Consider the following 26,895-nt stretch of genomic DNA (forward strand, 5'->3'; position numbering starts at 1 on the left):
CTACGCGGAGAATCCACAGAGAACTTCCCCACGTAATTACATCATTATATTCTGACCCATAAGAGCGGCAGTTTGGGGCAAGGCTAGGGTTTGAAATCCCCATTTTGGATAACACGCACCATAGTGTGTTGGCCCGTTATACTAAGTTCTAGTCAATAGCCTATAATGTTTTTGTCTATGTGTATCTTTTTTCATCATTTTAGCTATTTAGTAAATATTTAACTAAGATTGGTGTGGTATGAACTCATTGGTGAGACCCGGGTCCGTGCAGATTCACGGATTATACGACGTTCAGAACGAGATTGTAGAGGTAACTGGTTAATTAGCGGCTGTTGTAAAATCGATATTCTGATATTCTTTGAGTTAATTTGGGAAATAGAAACTCAATAAAAAACTAGTTTTCCCATGGTGCCCCAGGTTAACTTCTTGCGTCGAGCCAACCCGGATCCGGGATCATGACTACAGCCTCAAGCCCATTACCATAACGCAACGTTAACTATTCATGAAAATCGCAAATGAAATGAAATCAATATGCTAGCTCTCAAGCTTAGCCTTTTGTTAACTTGTCATCACTGTCATCTCAGATTTTCAAAAATATGCTTCTCAACCATAGCAAACTAGCATTTAGCATTTAGCGTTAGCATTTAGCATTAGCATTTTGCGTTAGCATTAGTAGGCAACATTTTCACAAAAACCAGCAAAAACATTCAATAAATCATTTACCTTTGAAGAACTTCGGATGTTTTCAATGAGGAGACTCTCAGTTAGATAGCAAATGTTCAGTTTTCCTGAAAGATTAGTTGTGCAGGAGAAATCGGTCCGTTTTCTGCGTCATGTTTGGCTACCAAAAAAAAAGAAAATTAATTCATCCAAACGCCAAACTTTCTTCCACATTAACTCCATAATATCGACTGAAACATGGTAAACGTTGTTTAGCATCAATCCTCAAGGTGTTTTTCACATATCTCTTCATGATATATCATTCCTGGAAGTCTCCTCTCTGTCTCAATCACATGGATGAATGCGAGCAGCTTGGAGATTACGCAACAATTTCAACAAAGGACACCGGGCAGACCCCTGGTAAATGTAGTCTCTTATGGCCAATCTTCCAATGATATGCCTACAAATACGTCACAATGCTGCAGACAACTTGGAGAAACGATAGAAAAGGCAGGCTAATTCGTGGCGCTTTCACAGCCATATAAGGAGACAATGGAAAACAGAGCCTCAAAAATCCTGCTCATTTCCTGTTTGAAGTTGCATCTTGGTTTCGCCTGTAAGATCAGTTCTGGGGCACCCACAGATAATATCTTTGCAGTTTTGAAAACGTCAGAGTGTTTTCTTTCCAAACCTGGCAATTATATGCATAGTCGAGCATCTTTTTGTGACAAAATATTGCGCTTAAAACGGGCACGTTTTTTTATCCAATAATGAAATAGCGCCCCCCTAGCTTCAACTGGTTAATGAGTTAATAATTGCTTGATTCAGTTAACCACACAATTAGAAAATTTTAATCATTCGATGAACAACAGTCGTCACATTAACTAATACAATGTCACAACACCAGAAAAGAAAGAGACCAATAGTAAAGCTCAAAAAGCCACAGTGCCAGAAAGAAACTATTCATCTAAACAGCGTCTGAAGGTAGACCTTTACACACTGTTGTGACACACTTCTTCAACCTAAACCGTTTCCTGGCCTGGGGGTAGGTTTATGACAGTCATAAACACCTCTCCCCCCTTTTTCCTCTCTCTACCCTACTGATGTGACTATTGAAAATCCCTTGGTTAACATAGAGATTCTGGGAACATCAGAAGGTGGGGGGAAATGAACCATATTTTGGTAATCTGACCAGTTGAACATAATCTTTGGTACTTAATGAATATGATGTCAGTTCGGTTGTCATCTGAGACATTCTCATCAATGATAGGATGACATAAACGGTACAGTGGAAAGTCTACACATTATAGTTTCATGTCAGATTCACATGGAATTTTTGTGCAATTTAAATGTTTGAATATAAAACTATTGGTGAAAAGATTAAATGTAATTTTAGCTTCCAAATGAGAGAATTGGGTTTTCATAAGGTTAGGGCTCTGCTCAATCAGTGGCCCGCCCCTGTGAAGAGACATGGGTTATAAAACTATGAAAACACACACTTCTCCCTCCACTATATAAGCCTTGACGAAAATGTAACCTCCTGTTCCGAGGATGTGGGGACGATGGTCCATACGTTAAAAAGGACTAGCAGGTCAACTACAGAACTAAGCCAACCTCAGCGTGAGCTTTGGGTGTGAATGGTATGAACTTTGAACTCTTATTCACTAAAGAAGTGAGACATCCTAGCCATTGAGTTAGCAACAGCAGCTAAAAACGTGGGCTAGGAAAGTACAGACAGAGTATCCCACCCAACGACGACACTACAACGTTTCCTGTTCACCACCAGAGACACTCTTCAAAGGACAAGGACTCTGTTGGGCAACACGGCCTTCCATCTACCACCAACCTATTGAAGTACAGCTCAGAGTAAATATTTATTGCATTTTCCTTTTCCAAATGGGAGGTAATTTAGAATGCATAGACTATTGTATTTATGATAGCACAATCTTCTCCCTTTGTTCCTCCCATTTTCCTTTGTGTAACCAGCTGTCATATCTGCTCCGTCCGCTAGGGACGTTTTCCTTTATGACATAATTTGTAATCAAGGTATGATTCATTCTGTGTATGTGTAATTCTGTTTGATTAGTTAGGTATTTACTAAATAAAGAATTAAACCCAATTTTGTATTGCTGAATCAACTTGTTAGCCAGGGTTCGTGAAGATAACCAAGAATTTACAACTTTCAGATGAGACTGAAGTAAGGTGACGATTAATATTGATTGCTATTGATGTAAAATATGACTAGGTCTTTAACAGCTTATTCGGGGAGATAATAGCACTATAAATATTATTTTGTGGTGCCCCGACTTTCTAGTTAATTGCATTTACATGATTAGCTCAATCAGGTGATGTTAATTACAAAGAAAGGATTTTATAGAATAGCATGTCATAGCCGGCAATGTTGTACTAATCTTACAAACCTGCTCGGATCAGAAAAAAAAGCCTCAAAATGTACTTTTCTCCTCTTGGTCTCATTCAGGAAGCTTGTCAGTTCCCTCACCGTATACTTTGACCCCTCTGCTTGTCCCCTCTGCTTGTCAGCTCCAGACCCAATGAAGAGGAGTCTGAAAAATAGGCCTCCGCATCATCCTCTTCCTCAGACTGACTTTCCTCCTCCTCATCTCCATCTCCCATCCTGACCACCTGCCCTCTCAGGTCAGGGCCTCCCCCCAGCACCAGGCAAAGGTTCCATGGTGCCTTTAACCATACCAGCCTCTCCCCTTCCACCTCCTTTCTTCTCCCCCTTTTTCCTTTTCCGCTTGACACCCCCTCCACTAGCATAACCTGACCAGGCCCAGCCTCATCTACACCACCATCCATAGCATGACTATGCCCAGCCTCAGCTATGCCACCATCTCTAGCCTGACTAGGCCCAGCCTCTGCTGCCTGCGTCTCATTGCCCCCCTGCACATTGACCTCAATTTCCCCCACTGACCCCTGTACCCTCACATTGTCTACGGCCTTTATGTGGTCACGCAAAGCTTTTATGCCCCAAATCCCCACACTCAAAACACCGTAGACTATCTGTGATGGCAAACCCTGCATAGAGCCCCTCCCCATGCCTCCCTTTGAAATGCACATTTAGCTGTTCATCATTGTTGTTCAGAAACATGAACACTTGCCTGCGGTGCGAAACAACGTGTTTAACAGCATCTGCTAGCAAACTTACTGAAATTACTCATCTCTTTCCTGATTTGATCATCTGTAATAAACATAGGACAATTTGCAACTACCACTCTGGTTGAAGGGGTAGAATGAGGTGAAATTGGCACTAACACACCACTTACAAATATTCCACATACCAATTAGGATCTTCAAATACTTGAATCAGTTATAGAACCCATTGCCCTTCATGGTTGTAAGCTCTGGGGTCCGCTCACCAACCAAGAATTCACAAAATGAGACTGCATGCATAATTCTGAAAAAATATCCTCTGTGTACAACGTAAAACACCAAATAATGCATGCAGAGCAGAATTAGGCAGTTGCCCACTAATTATCAAAATCCAGAAAGAGACGTTCAATTCTACAACCACCTAAAAGGAAGCGATTTCCGAACCTTCCATAACAAAGCCATTAACTACAGGGATATTAACCTAGAGAAGAGTCTCCTAAGCAAGCTGGTTCAGAGGCTCTGTTCACAAACACAAACAGACCCCACAGAGCCCCAGGACACCAACACAATTAGACCCAACCAAATCATGAGAAAACAAAAAGATAATTATTCACAAGAAAACAGAGAACACAAGAAAACCAGAATGCTACTTGGCGCTACCACTGTGACTGACCCAAACTTTGACAACGTACAGCTTTGACTATGTACAGACTCAGTGAGCATAGCCTTGATATTGAGAAAGGCCGCCGTAGGCAGACCTGGCTCTCAAGAGAAGACAGGCTATGTGCACACTGCCCATAAAATGAGGTGGAAACTGAGCTGGACTTCCTAACCTCCTGCCAAATGTATGAACATATTAGAGACACATATTTCCCTCAGATTACACAGATCTACAAAGAATTTGAAAACAAACCAAATTTGGATAAACTCCCATATCTACTGGGTGAAATACCACAGTGTGCCATCACAGCAGCAAGATTTGTGACCTGTTGCCACAAGAAAAGGGCAACCAGTGAAGAACAAACACCATTGTAAATACAACCCATATTTATGTGTATTTATTTTCCCTTTTGTACTTTAACTATGTGCACATCGTTACAACACTATATATAGACAAAATATGACATTTGAAATGTCTTTATTATTTTGGAACTTCTAGTAGTGTAATGTTTACTGTTCATTTTTGTTTATTTCACTTTTGTTTATTATCTACTTCACTTGCTTTGTCAATGTAAACATATGTTTCCCATGCAATGCAAGTCCCTGAGAGAGAGAGAGAGAGAGAGAGAGAGAGAGAGAGAGAGAGAGAGAGAGAGAGAGAGAGAGAGAGAGAGAGAGAGAGAGTTCACACAAGAGAATTACATCAGATAGGACAGGAGAATTACACTAGATAGGACAGATTGACCCTAGCCCCGAGCACATAGACTATTGCAGCATAGATACATACTGGAGGCTGAGACAGGGAGGTTTCGGGGACACTATGACTCCGTCCGACGATACCCCCGGACAAGGCCAACCAGGCAAGATATAGCCCCACCCATTTTGCCAAGTCTCTTTCTTTGAACTTTGAACTTCTGCAACATTTCAAACTTTAGCAACAGAAAGGCTTTATTAAAGAGTGAGGGTAGATAGTAATGTGAAGGTAGATTTTACAATGGAACAATCAATCCTTCTCTCCCTCTCTCTCTCTCTCCACCCCCCCCTCTCTTTCTCTCTCTTTCTCTTTCGCTTTCTCTCTCTCTCTCTCACACACACACACACACACACACACACACACACACACACACACACACACACACACACACACACACACACACACACACACACACACACACACACACACACACACACACACACACACACACACACACACACACACACACACACAAAGACACCCTGTTGTCACACTCCCCCTCCAGAGCCTCTCTCTCATCATCATTCCTATACTAATTTACTCCTACCAACCACAGGACTCAGAGGAGCTACAACTGGCCCTGTCAATGAACTGTGACAAGGTGTTGTTCTTTGGGTTATTCTCCTCCCTCTCTCGCCTTCCGGGAACACTAATTGGCCACATGCAGAGTAATGTGACCAATCGAATCATCCTCGGCAGAGAGCCGGAGCTGCAGATCGGAAGAGCAGAGCGTTGGGCTCAGTCCGGCTCCCACGCCGAAGAGTTCCTGGGGTGACACTATCTTTTCCTTCCTTTACCTTGGGAATACCTCTGGATTTACCCCCCATCTTCTCATCCCACGGATTTGGTGGTTTTCCCGCCCCTGGCCTCGCCTCCTGCCCGCCCTCGGATCAGCGCTCGGGTGAAAAGGGCACCATCAGACGGGTGATCGCTGGCCCTGGTGCTATACTACGGTGAGTAACCTTACGGATGGACTGGGAGTCAGACGACACAGGCCACTGAGAGGAAGAGAGAGAGGGTGATACGAGACTGTGTGTGAGAGAGACAAAGAGACAGGGAGAGAGACACAGTGGCAGAGAGAGACAGACATCGATAGAGAGACAAATTGAGAGAGAGGGAGAGGGAGACAGAGAGACAGAGGGAGACAGACAGGGAGACAGAGAGGGAGACAGAGACAGACAGAGAGGGAGACAGAGAGAGAAAGAGTGCGAGAGAGAGACATTGATAGAGGGACAGAGTGAGCGACAGGGAGAGACAGAAAGAGAGACAGACAGAGAAACAAAGAGAGAGGCAGACAGAGAGACAGAGGGATACAGAGAGAGAGTCAGACAGCGAGACAGAGAGTGACACAACGTTAGAGACAGAGAGGGAGACAGAGAGATGAGACTATGGTGCATCACAACAGAAAAAGCTGTCAAATCTGTCCCAAAAAAGTTAGACTTTCAAATTCAAATTGCAAGATTGAGTTTGTGCAACATTATTGAACAATGTGCAAGGAATTGACCAGCCGAATCACCCATGCCAGCAAAACTTAACCAAGACTGTGTCTACTGTCAATCATGTACATGTAAATGAATACATAAACACAGCTTGTACCCTCGGAGACCCTAGACTGAAGAAGTCAAATAACAGGTCAACTTTTTCCAGCTTGAAGTAACAAAATGGGTGTTTCTTTTCATTTGTAACACGTTAGATATAGGCCTAAGTAGGACAAAGGGAGGTCAACTTGCACAACCTGTCTTACTCTGTTTCATAACCACAGAGAAAGCATTTACAGGATGTATCTATAATATAACTGAGTCTATAACTGTTTAGCTCCAGGTGGTTATCAGGTTCTCTCCTCTTGTACTCATTGGATCTCTATGGGGATGGGGGTAAAGCTGTACGTTAGAGGGAGACCCTGTTAACCACCTGGAGCTAAACAGTTATAGACTCAGTTATATTATAGATAAATCCTGTAAATGCTTTCTCTGTGGTTATGAAACAGAGGTGGACAGGTTGTAATATTAAACTTCAACATATGTAAGATCCGGTAATCAACACCAGTGGAGGCTAGTGGAGGGATAAATCAGAGGACAAGTAAAACAGCCTCCTCCTACATATACCTATACCCCCTTAAACTTTGGCACCTAAGACAAACACTCAATAACATGCTGGTAATGTATTATTGCAGAGTAATTTACAGGCTAAAGTTATATTGTATTATCTACAATGACCGTATCCGCTGGAAAATGACAAACTCTCCTGCACCGCACTTCGCAGTGATAGATGGCCCTCTGATGATTGTATCATTGTTGGCTAAACTAAGCTATAGCTTAGGGAGCAATGTAGCCAAGCTATCTCCAACCAACGACCCCAAACAACAACCTCAAACTATCCCAGCAGCCACTGAGCCTCCTCATCCATCCACAGAGAGAGCCCACAGAAAGAGTGCTGTTATTAGCATCATCTAATAGCCGCCACTATCCCACACACGTACTGAGGAGAAAATGGCCGCCAGGCCCAACAGACTGTGGGGGACATTGGCGATTTGTAACCACTGTGTGTGTGTGTTTTTGCCTCCCCTGCACGCCGCATGCCCCTCATGTGACGGCCTCTCTGATGGCCTCTCTCAAGCTGGCATCCCCCCACCTCAGAACAATGAAGCACTTCTTACTGCACTAACACATAGCCATGCTTACCCATTACCCTATATTGTTTCTGTAATAACAGTCCCATGCTTGGCCTAGAGAACAGAAGTGGTAGCTAGCAGCAAGCCACTGCAGCCTGACTTGTTAGCCCGTGCCAGTGATTATTTCTGACCAGTGGTGTAAAGTACTTGAAAGTACCACTTAAGTCATTTTTTTCTATCTGTACTTAACTCTTTATATTTTTGACAACTTTTACTTTTTCTTCCCTACATTCCGAAAGAAAATGATGTACATTTTAGTCCATACATTTTCCCTGACACCCAAAAGTACTCATTACATTTTGAATGCTTAGCAGGACAGCGAAATGATCTAATTCACTCACTTATTAAGATAACATCCCTGGTGATCCCTACTGCCTCTGATCTGGAAGACTCACGAAACACACGTTTCATTTAGGAATTGGAAAATATTATATTTTAGCAATTACATTTACTTTTGACACTTAAGTATATTTAAAACCAAATACTTTTAGACTTTTACTCAAGTATTATTTTACTAGGTGATATTCACTTTTACTTGAGTCTTTTTCTGTTAAGGTACCTTTAATTTTACTCAAGTATGACAAATGGGTACTTTTACCACCACTGGTTCTGACTGTAACGAATCTGTAATTGAATTAGCCAACATAAGTGCCTCAATATTCCCCAATTTTGTTGATGAATAAAACCCCTTAGAAACATAGAGTTACTCCAGTGAGATTCCCACGACTTTTGTGACTGCCCTCGTGTGTAGTCAAGGCTCAGGGCTCATTTTTACTACCGAGTGTAATTGTATGAGTCTAATACACACTAAAAAAAATAAAAATAAAAACATTTCCCAGCTGATTTTCTACTTCGTTAGCTGTACAAACATTGCACAGCTTTTGACAATTACATTTATGTAAGTGTGTTATTGAAGTTATTCAACAGAATAACTTTGTTAGCTGTATATTCCATTTATACTTACAGACAGTATATGGTGCACAATTTACAGGCTAAAGTTATAAACAGGAGCCATTTTTAGCCATGCATCCCTATAAGTCATTCTGGTCCATGATGTGAGTTAGATACAGCACTTAAAATAATTGTTTGTAAAATGTATGTGCAATGTTTTCTCAGCTCATCTCTTGCAGCTAGCAAATACTGTACATACACAATGCAAACAAGAGACTTCATGGGTTCATAAAAAACATCTTCAATCTCACAGAATAACATATATTTTCATATATACCTCAAACATCATCACACTGTAAAAACGTCCCATCATATAGTCTACAGTCAGTACATGAGGAGGGTGTGTGTTATTTATCACAGTGATCATCCATAAAGCATTCTAACATGTTGCTGAACAAGACTAGAGAACAGATGGGAGAGAGAAGTCCCAGTCTGGTACTGTAGTGATTGTTACTGAGTCTGTTCCTCCAAGATTAAACTCACCACATTCCTGCTCTGCATGTCGCTGTGTTCCACTGACAGATACCCCACTGAGCACATCTCTAATCACCTGCAACAACATTCTAGACGTTTCTGGAAGTTTCTGTCTCTCTCTGTCTGTCCCCCTATGTACATAACTAACTACATAACAATGTCAAAGTGGATTTGTAAAGTCAAAGTTGTCCATGTTTACAAAGTTATAATAAACGGTCTACTATGATTCTTGGCATGATTGTCCTTGTTTCCAGATACCTTCATCCTGACCTGCCCACTCGCCTGCCCTCGACCCCTCACCTCCCTGTAACCATGACGACCAAAACAACCAATGTCCTGGACGGGAACAAGGTCTCCTCCTCCCCTCTCCTGTTGTCCACATCATCCCCGTCCTACCTGTCTTGCCAGCGCCTCGTGACCAAGGACGGTCACTGCGCCCTGCGGTCCTCCCCTCCCTCCCCTGGCCTGTGGCCCTCCTGGGCATCTGCCTCTGCCTGGCTGCTAGCCCTGCAGGTAAAATAAATGAGTTGACACACACACAATAGTTGAAGAGGTGCTGCTGACTAAACGTAAATGTAAACTTAACATAAAAGGTTACACACAGACACTCTATGGGACAGTTTTGCAGACATAGATTAAGACGAGCCTTGAATTTAAACTCTCAATTGAGAATATCCATTGAACTTGATTATAAGACCAGGACCAGGCTTTATCTCTGTCTGGGAAACCAGCAATAATTGAATGGGTATATACACCCTGGCTCTCCCCTGCAGGACCTGTGGGGGGCAGTGGTGTGCCTGCGCTGGCGCTGGGTCCTCTTGGCCTTCTGCACCTCCTTCGTGGCCCACTGGCTGCTTTTCGCCTGCCTGTGGTACCTACTGGCCCACCTCAATGGAGACCTGGCGGTGGAGGACCACGACGCTCCTCCAGAGGGACACGTAGTGTGTGTCAAATACATCACCAGCTTCACCGCAGCCTTCTCTTTCTCCCTGGAGACCCAGCTGACCATAGGGTACGGCACCATGTTCCCCAGTGGGGACTGTCCCAGTGCTATAGCCCTGCTGGCAGTTCAGATGCTGCTGGGGCTCATGCTGGAAGCTTTCATCACAGGTACTTTCTAATGGAGAGGAGCACTTCTCTTTCTCAGGTTGTTGTTGTCCGTTTCAATGCTGAGGGTACAGCTGTTTGGTGTTCTTCATCTTGCATTTTTTTTTCTTATTCTATTATTTAAATTTCTTGTTAATACTCAATCTGTCTTACCTGGGTCTCTAGAGATAAAAAAAACAACACAACATACATATTTCTGAGGAAAACTACTGATATCTACATTTTCTCTCTCTCCCTTCCGCACTCTCAGGTGCGTTTGTGGCTAAGATCGCCCGTCCCCAGAAGCGTGCGGGGGCCATTCAGTTCAGCCCCCAGGCGTTGGTAGGTCAGCACCAGGGCCAGCCCTGCCTCATGTTCCGTGCCACCAACCTTCTGCGACGCCCCCTGGTGGACGTGGAGGTCAGTGCCGTGCTGTACGAACAGAGAGACAACCAAGTCCTGCACCAGACCAACCTGGACTTCCAGCTGGACCGGCTGGGCCCACGCCCCTGCCCCTTCTTCATCTTCCCCCTCACCTTCTACCACGTCCTGGACCGTCACAGCCCCCTTTACCCGGCCCTGCGTGAGGGCAGCGCCAGCCATTTTGAGCTAGTGGTGTTTCTCTCCGCCTCCCAGGAGGGCACGGGTGACGCCTGCCAGAAGAGGACGTCCTACCTGCGCCAGGAGATCCAGTTTGAGCGGCGCTTTGTGCCCGCTGTGGGGTTGGACAAGCAAGGCAGGTACCAGGTGAGCAGTCAGCACTTTGGCATTGCCCACTGCAATGAGCCTCTGGACAAGGAGTGTGTGGTGCAGATCAACGGGGATGGGAGTGACAGGATGGAGTAAGGGTGGGGAAAGAGGAGGGTGGAAGGGAAGGATGGGCAGGAAGAAAGGGAGAATGAGGTATGGGAGAAGGGGAAGAGGGTAATAGGGACAGAGAGCAACGTGGGATGGGTGGGTTCCGGAGTTTAGAATATCTATATATATAGTACCAGTCAAAGGTTTGGGCACACTTACTCATTCAAGGGTTTTTCTTAATTTGTACTATTTTCTATATTGTAGAATAATAGTGAAGACATCAAAACTATGAAATAACACACGGAATCAAAATATATTTTATATTTGAGATTCTTCAAAGTAGCCACCCTTTGCCTTGATGACAGCTTTTCACAGTCTTGGCAAAGAGAAATTACAGTGCATCATTACATTAAGACAAGTCAATTCTGAAAATGTCAAGAACTGTGAAGGTTTCATCAAGTGCAGTCGCAAAAACCATCAAGCGCTATGATGAAACTGACTCTCATGAGGACCGCCACAGGAAAGGAAGACCCAGAGTTACCTCTGCTGCAGAGAATACATTCATTAGAGTTAACAGCCTCAGAAATTGCAGCACAAATAAATGCTTCACAAGTTTCAAGTAACAGACACATCTCCAGATCAACTGTTGAGAGGAGACTGTGTGAATCAGGCCTTCATGGTCGAATTGCTGCAAAGAAACCACGACTAAAGGACACCAATAATAAGAAGAGACATGCTTGGGCCAAGAAATACGATCAATGGACATTAGACCGGTGGAAATCTGTCCAAATTTCAGATTTTTTGTTCCAACCGCTGTGTCTTTGTGAGATGCAGGTGAACGGATGATCTCCACATGTGAGGTGTGATGGTGTGGGGGTGCTTTGCTGGTGACAGAGTCTGAGATTCATTTAGAATTCAAGGCACACTTAACTAGCATGGCCACTGCAGCATTCTGCAGCGATACGCCATCCCATCTGGTTTGCGCTTAGTGGGACTATCATTTGTTTTTCAACAGGAAAATGACCCAAAACACCTACAGGCTGTGTAAAGGATATTTGACTAAGAAGGAGAGTGATGGAGTGGTGCATCAGATGACCTGCCTTCTACAATCACTCAACCTCAACCCAATTGAGATGGTTTGGGATGAGTTGGACAGCAGACTGAAGGAAAAGCAGCCAACAAAGTGCTCAGCCTGTATGGGAACTCCTTCAAGACAGTCTGAAAAGCATTCCAAGTGAAGCTGGTTGAGAGAATGCCAAGAATGTGAAAAGCTGTCATCAATGCAAAGGGTGGGTACTTTGAATAATTTAAAATATAAAATATATTTTGATTTGTTTAAACACCTTTTTGGTGACAACATGATCCATATGTGTTATTTCATAGTTTTGAGTTCTTCCCTATTGTTCTACAATGTAGAAATGTGTAAGAAATTAAGAAAAACCCTTCAATGGGTAGGTGTGTCCAAACTTTTAATTGGTACTGTATAGTAACACAGGGATAGAGATAGGGCTGGAAAATTGTGGGTTAGGGGCAAAATGGGAGGGACAGGTTTCTATGGCTCTGCTACCTGGTTAAGCAACCATCCATATCAAAGGGCATTTATCCAGTCGATTGAAGATCACTAAATTGTAGAGCATGTTCTAGTTACCTGTGATCTCTAGAACCAACAGGCACATTCACTGCCATGAAGGATGATATTCCACAATCAATAACACCGTGCTGCTATGGAATACACTCTGGCTACATTTACACAGAGCTTATCTGATTGGACAAAATCCCAACTTGTGATAAAATATATATATAGTTTGGACACACCTACACATTCAATGGTATTTCTTTATTTTTACAATTTTCTACATTGTAAAATAATAGTGAAAATATTTTATTTTAGATTTGAGTGTGCAAAGCTTTCATCAAGGCAAAGGGAGGCTACTTTGAAGATTCTCAAATGTAAAATGTATTTTGATTTGTTTAACACTTTTTTGGTTACTACAGGATTCCAAATGTGTTATTTCATAGTTTTGATGTCTTCACTATTACTCTACAATGTAGAATTCAAACCTTTGAATGAGTAAGTGTGTCCAATCTTTTGACTGGTACAGTATATATATCAGAATTTGACTGTCTGTGTAAACGCAGCCTCTGTAGTCTAGAGGAGCCTACTTTGAAAGGTGACAACTCAATGTCTTCAATCATTTTAAACTGAGGTATATAATATTGAACTGTCAGAAATTTCAGTCATGCATTAGAAAATATCAGTTGATTTAACTGAAAATATATTAGATTACTGCCTTAAATGTTTATAAAAAGTCTTCACTGAAATCAGTGTGCCTATTTACACCAAATATTAGCCAAAGATTAAATGTAATAATTTGCTATACATTGATTCCACATGTTCAATATGTAAAATGCTATGACTCTAGATTGAGCACTTTAGTGATAGGTTACAGGTTTGGAGAACGATGTCAGTAGATCATCTTTATGTTTTCCCTTTGAATTTCTGTAAAGACCAAAATCACTATTACATCATGCATGTATGCATGAGTCAACAGCAAACCACAAAGATTAAAAAGAAAATGGAAATAATGTTATGGGAAGCCCTGATTTTCAGAGATAAAATCGTATTGTAACATAATACATGTTCCAATGGCTTGTACAGTGTACATTACATGTAATAAAATAATATTTTCTGAACAATTCAAATGGAGAAACATTACTTGTTCATACTTCATTTCACAGGTTCTCTCACAATAACACAATGTTATATACACGTTGATTGTGGATGGCAATTGGCTACAAAATGTAATCCTGTATGACCGTGGTATTACAGCTGGGTGTGTACGGTACGACACCAAGTCAGCCTCGCTACCATGCTGCCTCCTGTTAGTACAGTGCATTCGAGAAGTATTCAGACCCCTTGACTTTTTCCAAATGTTCTTGCATTGCAGCCTTATTCTAAAACTTTATTGGAGTCCACCTGTGGTATATTCAATTGATTGGACATGATTTGTAAAAGGCCTGTCTATATAAGGTCCCACAGTTGACAGTGCATGTCAGAACAAAAACAAGCCATGAGGTCAAAGGAATTGTAGGTAGAGCCCCGAGACAGATCTGGGGAAGGGTACCAAAACATTTCTGTAGTATGGAAGATCCCCAAGAACACAGTAGCCTCCATCATTCTTAAATGGAAGAATGTTTGGAACGACCAAGACTCTTCCTGGAGCCGGCCGCCCGGCCAAACTGAGCAATCTGGGGAGAAGGTGACCAAGAACCTGATGGTTACTCTAACAGAGCTCCAGAGTTCCTCTGTGGAGATGGGAGAACCTTCCAGAATGACAACCTTCTCTGCAGCACTCCACCAATTAGGCCTTTATGGGAAAGTAGTCAGATGGAAGCCACTTCTTAGTGAAAAGGCACATGCCAGCCCACTTGGAGTTTGCCAAAAGGCTCCTAAAGGACACTCAAACCATGAGAAACACATTTTCTGGTCTGATGAAACCAAGATTGAACAATTTGGAGGAAACCGGCATTATCCCTACAGAGTGACAGTGGTAGTGGCAGCATCATGCTGTGGGGATGTTTTTCAGCGGCAGGGACTGGGAGACCAATCAGAGATGAGGGAAAGATGAACGCAGCAAATTACGAAGAGATCCTTGATGAAAACCTGCTCCAGAGTGCTCCGTATATCTGTCACACCCTGACCATAGTTTGCTTTGTATGTTTCTATGTTTTGGTTGGTCAGGGTGTGATCTGAGTGGGCATTCTATGTTGGACGTCTTGTTTGTCTATTTGTAGGTCTGGCCTGATATGGTTCTCAATCAGAGTCAGGTGTTAGTCATTGTCTCTGATTGGGAACCATATTTTAGGTAGCCTGGGTTTCACTGTGTGTTTGTGGGTGATTGTTCCTGTCTCTGTGTTTTGCACCAGATAGGGCTGTTTTTGGTTTTCCACGTTTATTGTTTTTGTTAGTTTATTCATGTCTAGTGTCTTCATTAAAAAACATGAATAACCACCACGCTGCGATTTGGTCCGCCTCTACTTCACCTAAGGAAAACCCTTACAATATCAGACTGGGGACAAATGTTCACCTTCCAACAGGACAACGAACCGAAGCACACAGTCAAGACAACGCAGGAGTGGCTTCAGGACAATTCTCTGAATGTCCTTGCGTGGCCCAGCCAGAGCCCGGACTTAAACCCAATCGAACAACTCTGGAGAGACCTGAAAATAGCTGTGTAGCGACTCTCCCCATCCAACCTGACAGAGCTTGAGAGGATCTACAGAGATGAATGGGAGAAACTCTCCATATACAGGTGTGCCAAGCTTGAAGCGACATACTCAAGACTCGAGGCTGTTATCGCTGCCAAAGGTGCTTCAACAAAGTACTGAGTAAAAGGTCTGAATACTTAAATGTGATATTTCAGTTGTTTTTTTATTCTGTCTAAAAAAACTGTTTTTAGTTTGTCATTGTAGAGTATTGTGTGTAGATAGATTAAATTCTAAAAAGTTTAATCAATTTTAGAATAAAGCTGTAATGTAACAAAATGTGGAAAAAGTCCAGGGGTCTGAATACTTTCCAAATGCATCTAGTCAGCCTCTTGTCTTTCCTCACCAGTACTGTATCACAGCTGTTTGAAACTGACCAGACCAGCAAATCAGATCACTAGAATACACACATTATTGAGAAAGCAGACAGAATGTGATTACCATCGTTTTATTTATGGAAAAATACAATTCATCCATTTCCTTTTATTTCGGGACACAAGACAACATAATGCTAGTGTTACATGATGGTATGTTTCTAGAAATTAAACAAACATGGATTACAGGTCAATATTCAATATAACAGCACCACCTATAATATGCCAATAGTAAACACGTATATTCAGTGATTTTTAAAGGTTTCAACAGGAAAAGAAAAGGTGGCTAGTGACTTTCTTTGGACACAGGTATTTTAACATTCCTTTGCCTTCTACACATAAATTGGTCAATACATTGATCCACATAACCTTTTCTGTAATGTACATCAAACAATAGAATTATTGATAGGAAATAGAAAAATCTATTTTCTTAATATAATAGGTATGACCTCACCGTTTTAAACTAAGTGAGAATATTGTGTATAATAGCTAATACAATCATGTTAATCAGAACAATAATAACAATAAATCAGTCATATCATAACAATAACCTTAATATCAAACTTTCATTATTCAATCAAATATTATTATGTGTGTATTCAGGGAAGCTATGCAACTACTTTAAAACATCCCTTAATGTGAGTGTGAGTATGAGCATGGTCATGCATGTTTTAGTTTGTGTGTGTTTCAGTGTGTGTGTGTTTCAGTGTGTGTGTGTTTCAGTGTGTGTGTGTTTCAGTGCGTGCGTGTTTCAGTGCGTGCGTGTTTCAGTGCGTGCGTGTTTCAGTGCGTGCGTGTTTCAGTGTGTGCGTGTTTCAGTGTGTGCGTGTTTCAGTCCGTGTTTCAGTGTGTGTGCGTGTTTCAGTGTGTGCGTGTTTCAGTGTGTGCGTGTTTCAGTGTGTTTGAGTGTTTCAGTGTGTGTGCGTGTTTCAGTGTGTGTGCGTGTTTCAGTGTGTGTGTGTGTTTCAGTGTGTGTGCGTGTTTCAGTGTGTGTGCGTGTTTCAGTGTGTGTGTGTGTTTCAGTGTGTGTGTGTGTTTCAGTGTGTGTGCGTGTTTCAGTGTGTGTGCGTGTTTCAGTGTGTGTGTGTGTTTCAGTGTGTGTGTGCGTGTTTCAGTGTGTGTGCGTGTTTCAGTGTGTGTGTGTGTTTCAGTGTGTGTGTGCGTGTTTCAGTGTGTGTGTGCGTGTTTCAGTGTGTGTGTGCGTGTTTCAGTGTGTGTGCGTGTTTCAGTGTGTGCGCGTGTTTCAGTGTGTGCGTGTGTTTCAGTGTGTGCGTGTGTTTCAGTGTGTGCGTGTGTTTCAGTGTGTGCGTGTGTGCGTGTGTTTCAGTGTGTGCGTGTGTTTCAGTGTGTGCGTGTGTTTCAGTGTGTGCGTGTGTTTCAGTGTGTGCGTGTGTTTCAGTGTGTGCGTGTGTTTCAGTGTGTGTGTGCACTGTATTATGAGCAGAAGGCAGATTGCAGCTCTTTGAAGGCAGCCCGTCTCTGTTTCTTATCAAGCGCCTGCCTCTTCATTTCCTCCTGCTCCTCTCGGATCTCAGCCTCAAACTTACTGCCCACATTTAGAGCTTGCACCTGCACCATACAACACAATATTAGATCTACAGCCAGGGATTATACAGTGCATTCGGAAAGTATTCAGAACCCTTGACTTCTTCCACATTTTGTTACACTACTGCCTTATTCTAAAATTGATCAAATTAATTGTTTTCCTCATCCATCTACATACAATACCCTATAATGACAAAGTGAAAACAGGTTTTTCGAAATGTAAATGTATAAACATGTCTAAAATAAAAGCCCAGAGACAGAATTGTGTCGAGCCACAGATCTGGGGAAGGGTACCAAAACATTTATGTGGCATTGAGGATCCCCAAGAACATAATTAAATGGAAGAATGTTTGGAACAGCCAAGACTCTTCCTAGAGCTGGCCACCCGGCCAAACTGAGCATTCGGGGGAGAAGGGCCTTGGTCGGGGAGGTGACCAAGAACCTGATGGTCACTCTGACAGAGAGAGGTTCAACGTTCCTCTGTGGAGATGGAAGAACCTTCCAGAAGGACAACCTTCTCTGCAGCACTCACCAATCAGGTCTTTATGGTAGAGTGGCCAGACGGAAGCCACCCCTCAGTAAAAGAAACATGGCAACCCGCTTGGAGTCTTTCTTTCAGGCCATGAGAAACAAGATTCTCTGGTCCAATAAAACCAAGATTGAACTGTTTGGCCTGAATGCCAAGCGTTCCCTCTGGAGGAAACCTGGCACCATCCATACTGTGAAGCACGGTGGTGACAGCATCATGCTGTGGGGATGTTTTTCAGCGGCAGGGACTGGGAGACTAGCCAGGATCGAGGGAAAGATGAACAGAGCAAAGTACAGAGGTTCACCTTCCAACAGGACAACGACCCTAAGCACACAGCCAAGACAACGCAGGAGTGGCTTCGGGACAAGTCCCTGAATGTCCTTGAGTGGCCCAGCCAGAGCGCGGACTTGAACCTGATCAAACATCTCTGAATTGACCTGAAAATAGCTGTGTATTGAGGCTCCCCATCCAACCTGACAGAGCTTGAGAGGATCTGCAGAGATGAAGGGAAGAAACTCCCCAAATACAGGTGCGCCAAACTTGCAGCGTCATTTGCAAAGATTTTGAAAAACCTGTTTTTGATTTGTCATTATGAGCTATTGTGTGTGGATTGATGAGGGGGAAAAGACTATTTAATCTATTTTAGAATAAGGCTGAAAGGTAACAAAATGTGGAAAAACTCAAGGGGTTTGAGTACTTTCAGAATGTACTGTATAACACCACTCTGAATTCCATCACTACTGAATCTGTACCTGAAACATTAGATCATTTCAATCTACACTGCAGACTCAAAAACAGCACAGAACACACACACACAGTCACTGTATTTCTCTTTCTGTCCACTAGAGGTAGATGTGGCCTAAGACATGCTGGTGTACAATCCTGTTACGATGGGAGAGACAAGGAATGAATCAGGCCAGCTAATGCACGTCAGGTCTTAAAATAGCTGAGCTCTTGTGGCCCACCTACTGTGACCTGCATTTCCTCAAGTATTCACAACTATACATCTGGGAAACTTAACACACGTTAACACACCCTCCCCTTGTCCAATCACCCTGGTTCATCATGGGCATTGATTCTATAATGTTGACACAGCCAACCCTTTTCTCACACATACATACACACACACACACACACACTCTCTCCTCTTCCTCCAACCCACTCCTACCTTAGCCTCGAAGAAGTCCCGTGCCCCCATGACTCCCTCTGTGGAGACGTCTATCTCAGACAGCCTGGCCAGAGCCACCAGACCGCTCTCCTCCTGCAGCTCGCCTGCCGCTGCTCGCCTGAAGATCAGCAGGAACTGGAGGAGAGAGGGAAACATCAGGGTGGGGGAGAGAGGGAAACATCAGGGTGGAGGAGAGAGGGAAACATCAGGGTGGGGGAGAGAGGGAAACGTCAGGGTGGGGGAGAGAGGGAAACATCAGGGTGGGGGAGAGAGGGAAACATCAGGGTGGGGGAGAGAGGGAAACGTCAGGGTGGGGGAGAGAGGGAAACATCAGGGTGGGGGAGAGAGGGAAACATCAGGGTGGGGGAGAGAGGGAAACGTCAGGGTGGGGGAGAGAGGGAAACGTCAGGGTGGGGGAGAGGGGAAACGTCAGGGTGGGGGAGAGAGGGAAACGTCAGGGTGGGGGAGAGGGGGAAACGTCAGGGTGGGGGAGAGAGGGAAACGTCAGGGTGGGGAGAGAGGGAAACGGGGTGGGGGAGAAGGGAAACGTCAGGGTGGGGGAGAGGGGGAAATGTCAGGGTGGGGGAGAGGGGGAAACGTCAGGGTGGGGGAGAGAGGGAAACGTCAGGGTGGGGGAGAGAGGGAAACGTCAGGGTGGGGGAGAGAGGGAAACGTCAGGGTGGGGGAGAGAGGGAAACGTCAGGGTGGGGGAGAGAGGGAAACGTCAGGGTGGGGGGAGAGAGGGAAACATCAGGGTGGAGGAGAGAGGGAAACATCAGGGTGGGGGAGAGAGGGAAACATCAGGGTGGGGGAGAGGGAAACATCTTGTTTTTCAACTCCTCCACACATTTCTTGATAACAAACTATAGTTTTGGCAAGTTGGTAAGAACATTTTGGCAAGTCGGCATGACAAGTAATTTTTGCAGCAATTGTTTACAGACAGATTATTTCACTTATAATTCACTGTATCACAATTCCAGTGGGTCAGAAGTTAACATACACTAAGATGAGTGTGCCTTTAAACAGCTTGGAAAATTCCAGAAAATTATGTCATGGCTTTAGTGCTTCTGATAGGCTAATTGACATAATTTGAGTCAATTGGAGGTGTACCTGTGGATGTATTTCAAGGCCTATCTTCAAACTCAGTGCCTCTTTGCTTGACATCATGGGAAAATCAAAAGATATCAGGCAAGACCTCTGAAAAAAATTTGTAGACCTCCACAAGTCTCTTCATCCTTGGGAGCAATTTCCAAACGCCTGAATGTACCACGTTAATCTGTACAAACAATAGTACGCAAGTATAAACACCATGGGACCATGCAGCCATCATACCACTCAGGAAGGAGACGCGTTCTGTCTCCTAGAGATGAACGTACTTTTGTACGAAAAGTGCAAATCAATCCCAAAACAACAGCAAACGACCTTGTGAAAATGCTGGAGGAAACAGGTACAAACGTATCTATATCCACAGTAAAAACGAGTCCTATATCGACATAACCTGAAAGGACGCTCAGCAAGGAAGAAGCCGCTGCTCCAAAACCGCCATAAAAAAAGCCAGACTACGGTTTGCAACTGCACATAGGGACAAAGATTGTACTTTTTGGAAAAACGTCCTCTGGTCTGATCAAACTAAAATAAAACTGTTTGCCTATAATGACCATCATTATGTTTGGAGAAAATAGGGGGGAGTCTTGCAAGCCGAAGAAGACCATCCCAACCGTGAAGCACGGGGTGGCAGCATCATGTTGTGAGAGGGTGCTTTGCTGCAGGAGGGACTGGTGCACTTCACAAAATAGATGAAATTCAGAGGAAAGAAAATTCTGTGGATATATTGAAGCAACATCTCACGACATCAGTCAGGAAGGGACCCCAAGCATACTTCCAAATGTGTGGCAAAATGGCTTAAGGACAACAAAGTCAAGGTATTGGAGTGGCCATCACAAAGCCCTGACCTCAATCCTAGAGAAAATTTGTGGGCAGAACTAAAAAAGTGTGTGTGAGCAAGGAGGCCTACAAACCTGACCTTACACCAGCTCTGTCAGGGGGAATGGGCCAACATTCTCCCAACTTATTGTGGGAAGCTTGTGGAAGGCTACCTGAAATATTTGGCCCAAGTTAAACAATTAACAACTTAAAGGCAATGCTACCAAATACTAATTGAGTGTATGTAAACTTCTGACCCACTGGGAATGTGATGAAAGAAATAAAACATGAAATAATTCTCTCTACTAGTATTCTGACATTTCACATTGTTAAAATAAAGTGGTGATCCTAACTGACCTAAGACAGGGAATTTTTAGCATCATGGAGAAGTGATAACGGTTCCTTCTGATATCATATAGAAGTGATAACTGGTCCTTGTAATATCATATAGAAGTGATAACTGGTCCTTGTAATATCATAACATCATATAGATGTTATAACTGTTCATGTCTGTGGGTTTAGTGTCAGAACTGTCCTATGAGATGTGTTTTCTGTGTGTGACCTTGATGTAGCGACCTGATATCAATCAATCAAATGGATTTTATAATGTCCTTTTCACATCACCAGCCTAAAACCACAAAGCAATTCAGATGTAGAAGCACGGTCGCTAGGAAAAACTCCCTAGAAAGGCAGGTACCTAGGAAGACACCTAGAAAGGAACCAGGCTCAGAAGGGTGATAGAATCCCCCATCTAGCCTGACCACTCGTGGTCCGAGGGACTGTGCTGTGTAATGGGATATGTCTGTGTGAAACTCAGCTACTCCAATCAGGAGAATGAGAGGCAGAGAGAAGCAAGGATTGGGCTATAGTCAATGCCTCAGAGCTCAAACCAAACAGAGTCTTTGTATCTCTGTTCAGCTGCCCCTATCACCTGTTAAACCCTGTGAGTATGTGAGAGAGAGGGGAGAGAGAGGGGGTAGGAAAGATATGCAGAGTGGGGGGGATACAGAGAGAATGGGGGTAGGAAAGAAAAGGAGAGAATGGGGGTATGAACGATATGCAGAGTGGGGGGGGATACAGAGAGAGGGGGGTAGGAAAGACATGGAGAGAGGGGGGGGGTAGGAAAGATACGGAGAGAATGGGGGTAGGAACGATATGCAGAGTGGGGGGGGATACAGAGAGAGGGGGTAGGAAAGAAAAGGAGAGAATGGGGGTAGGTAATAATATATAATATATGCCATTTAGCAGACGCTTTTATCCAAAGCGACTTACAGTCATGTGTGCATACATTCTACGTATGGTAGGTATGGTAGGATACGGAAAGGGGGGGTAGGTAGGATACGAAGAGAATGGGAGTAGGAAAGATATGCAGAGTGGGGGGGATACAGAGAGAGGGGGGGTAGGAAAGATATGGAGAGAATGGGGGTAGGTAGGATACGAAGAGAATGGGAGTAGGAAAGATACGGAGAGAGGGGGGGGGAGTAGGAAAGATATGCAGAGTGGGGGGGGATACAGAGAGAGGGGGGTAGGAAAGATATGGAGAGAATGGGCGTAGGAAAGATACAGAGGGGGGGGGTAGGACAGTTACGGAGAGAGGCGGGTAGGAAAGATAAAGAGGGAGGGGGTAGGCAATAGAAGGAGAGAGGGGGAGGGGAGTAAGAAGGGTGAGAGAGGGGGTAGGAGGGGGTAGGAAGAGGGGGTAGGAAATAGGAGAGAGGGAGGGGAGTTGGAGGTAGAAGGAGAGCCCCCTTTCATGACCTAGGTCATGCAGAAGTGCTACCTGTCGTAATCAGTTTCTCAATTCAATGCAATTCAAACAACTTTATTCGCATAGGAAACATATGTTTACATTGCCAAAGCAAGTGAAATAGACAAGAAATAAAAGGGAAATAAACAATACAAAATGTACAGTAAACATCACACCCAAAAGTTTTACAATAATAGGCAAATTATATAACAATGTGAAAATAGTTGAAGTATGAAAGAGAAAATAAACAAATATGGGTTGTATTTACAATGGTGTTTATGCTCCACTAGTTACCCTTTTCTTGTGGCAACAGGGCACAAATATGTCTGCAGTGATGGCACACTGTAGATATGAGAGTTTATTCTAGATATGAGAGTTTATCCTAGTTGAAGTGTACCTATGATGAAAATTACAGGCCTCTCATCTTTTTAAGTGGGAGAACTTGCACAATTGGTGGCTGACTAAATACTTTTTTGCCCCACTGTATGTGTCACTGGTATGGTCAAACATTTGGCAGGAGGTTAGGAAGTTCAGCTCATTTTGTGGGCAGTGGGCACATAGCCCGTCTTCTCTTGAGAGCTGCCAATGGCGACCTCTCTCAATAGCAAGGCCATGCTCACAGAGTCTGTACATAGTCAAGCGGTCCTTCATTTGGGGTCAGTTACAGTGGTCAGGTATTCTGCCACTGTGTACTCTGTTTAGGGTCAAATAACAATCCAGTTTGCTCTGGGGTTTTTGTATTATTCTTTCTAATGTGTCAAGTACTGTAACTATCTTTTTGTTTAATTGCGTTGCTGCCCGGGGGCTCTGTGGAATCTGTTTGTAAGTAGTCTCCAAACCAGCTGGCAGAGGGGACTCTTCTCCAGGTTCTCTCTGTATCGACCCCCCTCCTCCTCCTCCCCGTACACTCGCAGAGTGATAATGAGACACACCCTTTTACAGACTGTCCTGAAGGGAGTACACTAGTTACCCTATTCAAGCTCTGTCAAATTGGTTGTTGATCATTGTTAGACAGCATTTTCAGGTCTTGCCATAGATTTTCTAGCATATTTAAGTCAAAACTGTATCTCGGCCACTCAGGAACATTCACTGTCTTCTTGGTAAGCAACTCCAGTGTAGATTTGGCCTTCTGTTTTAGGTTATTGTCCACTGAAAGGTGAATTCACCTCACAGTATCTGGTGGAAACCAGACTGAACCAGGTTTTCCTCTAGGATTTTGCCTGGTCTTAGCTCCATTCCATTTATTCCTCAGTCCTTTACGATATCAAGCATACCCATAACATGATGCAGCCACCACTATGCTTGAAAATATGGAGAGTGGTACTCAGTCATGTGTTGTATTGGATTGCTTTGTCACTTTTTTTCAGTATTACTTTAGTTTTATTTATTTTATGTTTTTTTAACCTTTATTTAACCAGGAAGGGCTCATTGAGATTTAAAATCTCCTTTTCAAGAGCGTCCTGACCAAGATAGGCAGCACCAAGTCATTACAAAAATTACAGACAGACATGAAAAACTACAAGTAACCTAGTAAAAAAACATTGAATTCACAAGAGTAGAACAAAATCAAAAACAGCAAATTAAAAACATTGACAGGTCAGGGAATCAGTCTCAAAATCCTTCATCAGTGATTTAAAAACACCAACCGAGACAAGTTCTTCCAGTTTAAAAGTATTTTGTAAGGTGTTCCAAGACGATGTCGCAGAGTACATAAAAGCCCTTTTTCCAAATTCAGTTCAGCCATTTGGAACAGTTAGGAGGATAAAGTCCAGCGAACGAAGAGAGCACCCACCACATTTCTGAACAATAAAAATGCCCAAATAAAAAGGTAGTAAAAATGGCTTTGTAGATACCAGTGACTGAGCCTACGAGTGACTAGAGAAGGCCAGCCAACACTGGTATACAAAGTGCAGTGGTTCTTAAGGGTTTTGCAGTTTAAAATAAATCTCAAAGTGCCATGGTAAAGAGTGTCAATTGATCTCAAACACTGAGCGGAAGCATTCATATATAAAATATATCCATATTCTAGTAAAGGCATAAATGTAGCTGATACAAGCCTACTTCTGGCTTCAAAAGAAAAACAGGCCTTATTCCTAAAATAAAATCCCAATTCAAGTTGTTGAGTATGCAATTTAAAAGAGAGGCCGTCATCAATTAAAATTACAAGAAATGTATGAGGTACTCAGTTTTCTCCTATCACAGCCATTAAAGTCACCATTGGCCTCATGGTGAAATCCCTGAGCGGTTTCCTTCCTCTCCGGCAACTGAGTTAGGAAGGACGCCTGTATCTTTGCAGTGACTGGGTGTATTGATCCACCATCCAAAATGTAATTAAAAAGTTCACAATGCTCAAAGGGATATCCAATGTCTGCTTTTTACATGTTTTATCCATCTACATACCAATAGGTGCCGTTCTTTGCGAGACATTGGAAAACCTCCCTGGTCTTTGTGGTTGAATCTGTGTATGAAATTCACTGTTCGACTGAGGAACCTTACAGATAATTGTATGTGTTGGCTACATCAATGAGGTAGTCAATTAAAAATCTTGTTAAACATTATTATTGTACACAGAGTGAGTCCACGCAACTTATTATGTCACTTGTTCAGCACAATTTTACTCCTGAACTTATTTAGGCTTGCCATAATAAAGGGGTTGAATACTTATAGACTCAAGACATTTCAAATGTAAAATGTTTTATTCATTTGTAAACATTTCACAAAGATAATTCCACTTGGACACTATGGGGTATTTTGTGCAGGTCAGTGACAAAACACAATTCAGGCTGTAACAACAAAATGTGGAAAAACTCAAGGAGAGTGAATACCTTCTGAAGGTTCTGTATGTGTTACAGCAGTTAAAAAATACACACTGTAATTAACAGGCCTTGTAAGGCATTGACTCACTCAGGCACACACACAAGGACATTGACATGGAAGTAGACAGCACACTACACACACCTCTCTGTAGCTCAGCTTGCTGTCGAAGTCCTCATCCACCTCCCTGATCATGTTCTTGAGGCCCAGGTGGGTCTGAGGAGCTCCCAGCTTCTCCATCATCAGCTTCAGCTCCATCAGGTCTATGAATCCGTCCTTACCACTGTCAAACCTACAGATAGAGAAGGGTAGATCAATGAACTTACATTATAACATCACAACTTTATGAAGCCCTCCTTCCCACTGTCAAACGGTCAGAGAGTTGTGTCTACATACAGCCAGAGAGAAAGGAAGGTACACAGACATTACACTAACTCACATTAAATTACCAGGAGAGTAAACATGTTAAGTCTGTCATAAAGGACAAAAGCGGTGGCCACAGATAGTTATATAGCCAACAACTAGAGGTGTTTTTCATGGTCAGGTCAAATTATCAAAAAACCTCATGGATCTAGTAAGATATGTGCCAAACCTTTTCTAAGTTCAGCCTAGACTGGTTGACAGTCCCAATGTGGTGAAAGGCATCTATACCCTGAGTCTGACCAGACGGCCACATCCAGACATAGAGATACAGGCACTAAGCCTGCCAATGACATTAAAACACACAGAGGAGAGACAAACATGTTATGATGTCGGGAATAGTGATGCGAGTGGTTGACACTAACCAAACAGCTACCTTTGCTTGACTGACACACACAAACACCAACTTTCCCTGATCAATCACAGTTAAACACAACCCACTCATTTGTCATCAGAAAAACAACAGATGAATCAAGGGTGTTGGGAGGCCTAGATAAACAGATCAAGGGAATAATTGAAAAACAGAGAGATGACTGAGTGAGATGGAGATAGAGCAGAAGTGTGTGTGTGTGTGTGTGTGTGTGTGGGGGGGGGGGGCTGCAAGGAGTCTGTCTATCTGACACAATACGTATTTATAGATCCTTTCACACAGCTGTTCGAGAGGCACTGGAACTGGTTGTGAGTGAGGGAACACACACACTCTCTCTCTCTCTCACACAAACACACACTCACTCACTCAAACGCACACAAACACACATGTGCTCCTATCTGCCGACGCCTGAATGGTAGGAGTGTAATCTGGTCAGACCAGAGACCAAAAAGAGAGAGAGGTCATTTTTTCAGGCTAACTCTTCAAAGGTCCATAGGAACTAAACGCCCTCCCTAAAAAACAACCTGATTTAGAACTATTAACATCCTAACAATCAGCCTTTGTGCTCAGT

At 43.2% G+C, this 26,895-nt stretch overlaps 2 protein-coding genes across 6 annotated transcripts in view; one reads left to right on the plus strand and one right to left on the minus strand.

The window, feature by feature from the left end:
* LOC118394846 (inward rectifier potassium channel 13-like) overlaps positions 1–13,871 on the plus strand; it is a 383,815-nt gene extending 369,944 nt beyond the window's left edge. For all 5 annotated transcript variants that reach the window (XM_052510174.1, XM_052510103.1, XM_052510235.1 and 2 more), the window contains exons 2-5: positions 5,904–6,141; positions 9,539–9,797; positions 10,058–10,394; positions 10,642–13,871. In XM_052510174.1, coding sequence (XP_052366134.1) covers positions 5,904–6,141; positions 9,539–9,797; positions 10,058–10,394; positions 10,642–11,216 — 1,409 coding nt within the window. In that variant the 3' untranslated portion in view covers positions 11,217–13,871. The remainder of the gene's footprint in view (positions 1–5,903; positions 6,142–9,538; positions 9,798–10,057; positions 10,395–10,641) is intronic.
* A 1,995-nt stretch (positions 13,872–15,866) lies between these two features.
* LOC118394854 (EF-hand domain-containing protein D2) overlaps positions 15,867–26,895 on the minus strand; it is a 29,011-nt gene continuing 17,982 nt past the window's right edge. The window contains exons 2-4 of the mRNA XM_035788452.2: positions 25,679–25,826; positions 19,051–19,185; positions 15,867–17,377 (exon numbers count right to left, since the gene is read on the minus strand). Of these exons, the coding sequence (XP_035644345.1) occupies positions 17,243–17,377; positions 19,051–19,185; positions 25,679–25,826 (418 nt within the window). The 3' untranslated portion in view covers positions 15,867–17,242. The remainder of the gene's footprint in view (positions 17,378–19,050; positions 19,186–25,678; positions 25,827–26,895) is intronic.

Source organism: Oncorhynchus keta, chromosome 1 (genome assembly GCF_023373465.1).
Source record: "Oncorhynchus keta strain PuntledgeMale-10-30-2019 chromosome 1, Oket_V2, whole genome shotgun sequence".
Taxonomy (NCBI): domain Eukaryota; kingdom Metazoa; phylum Chordata; class Actinopteri; order Salmoniformes; family Salmonidae; genus Oncorhynchus; species Oncorhynchus keta.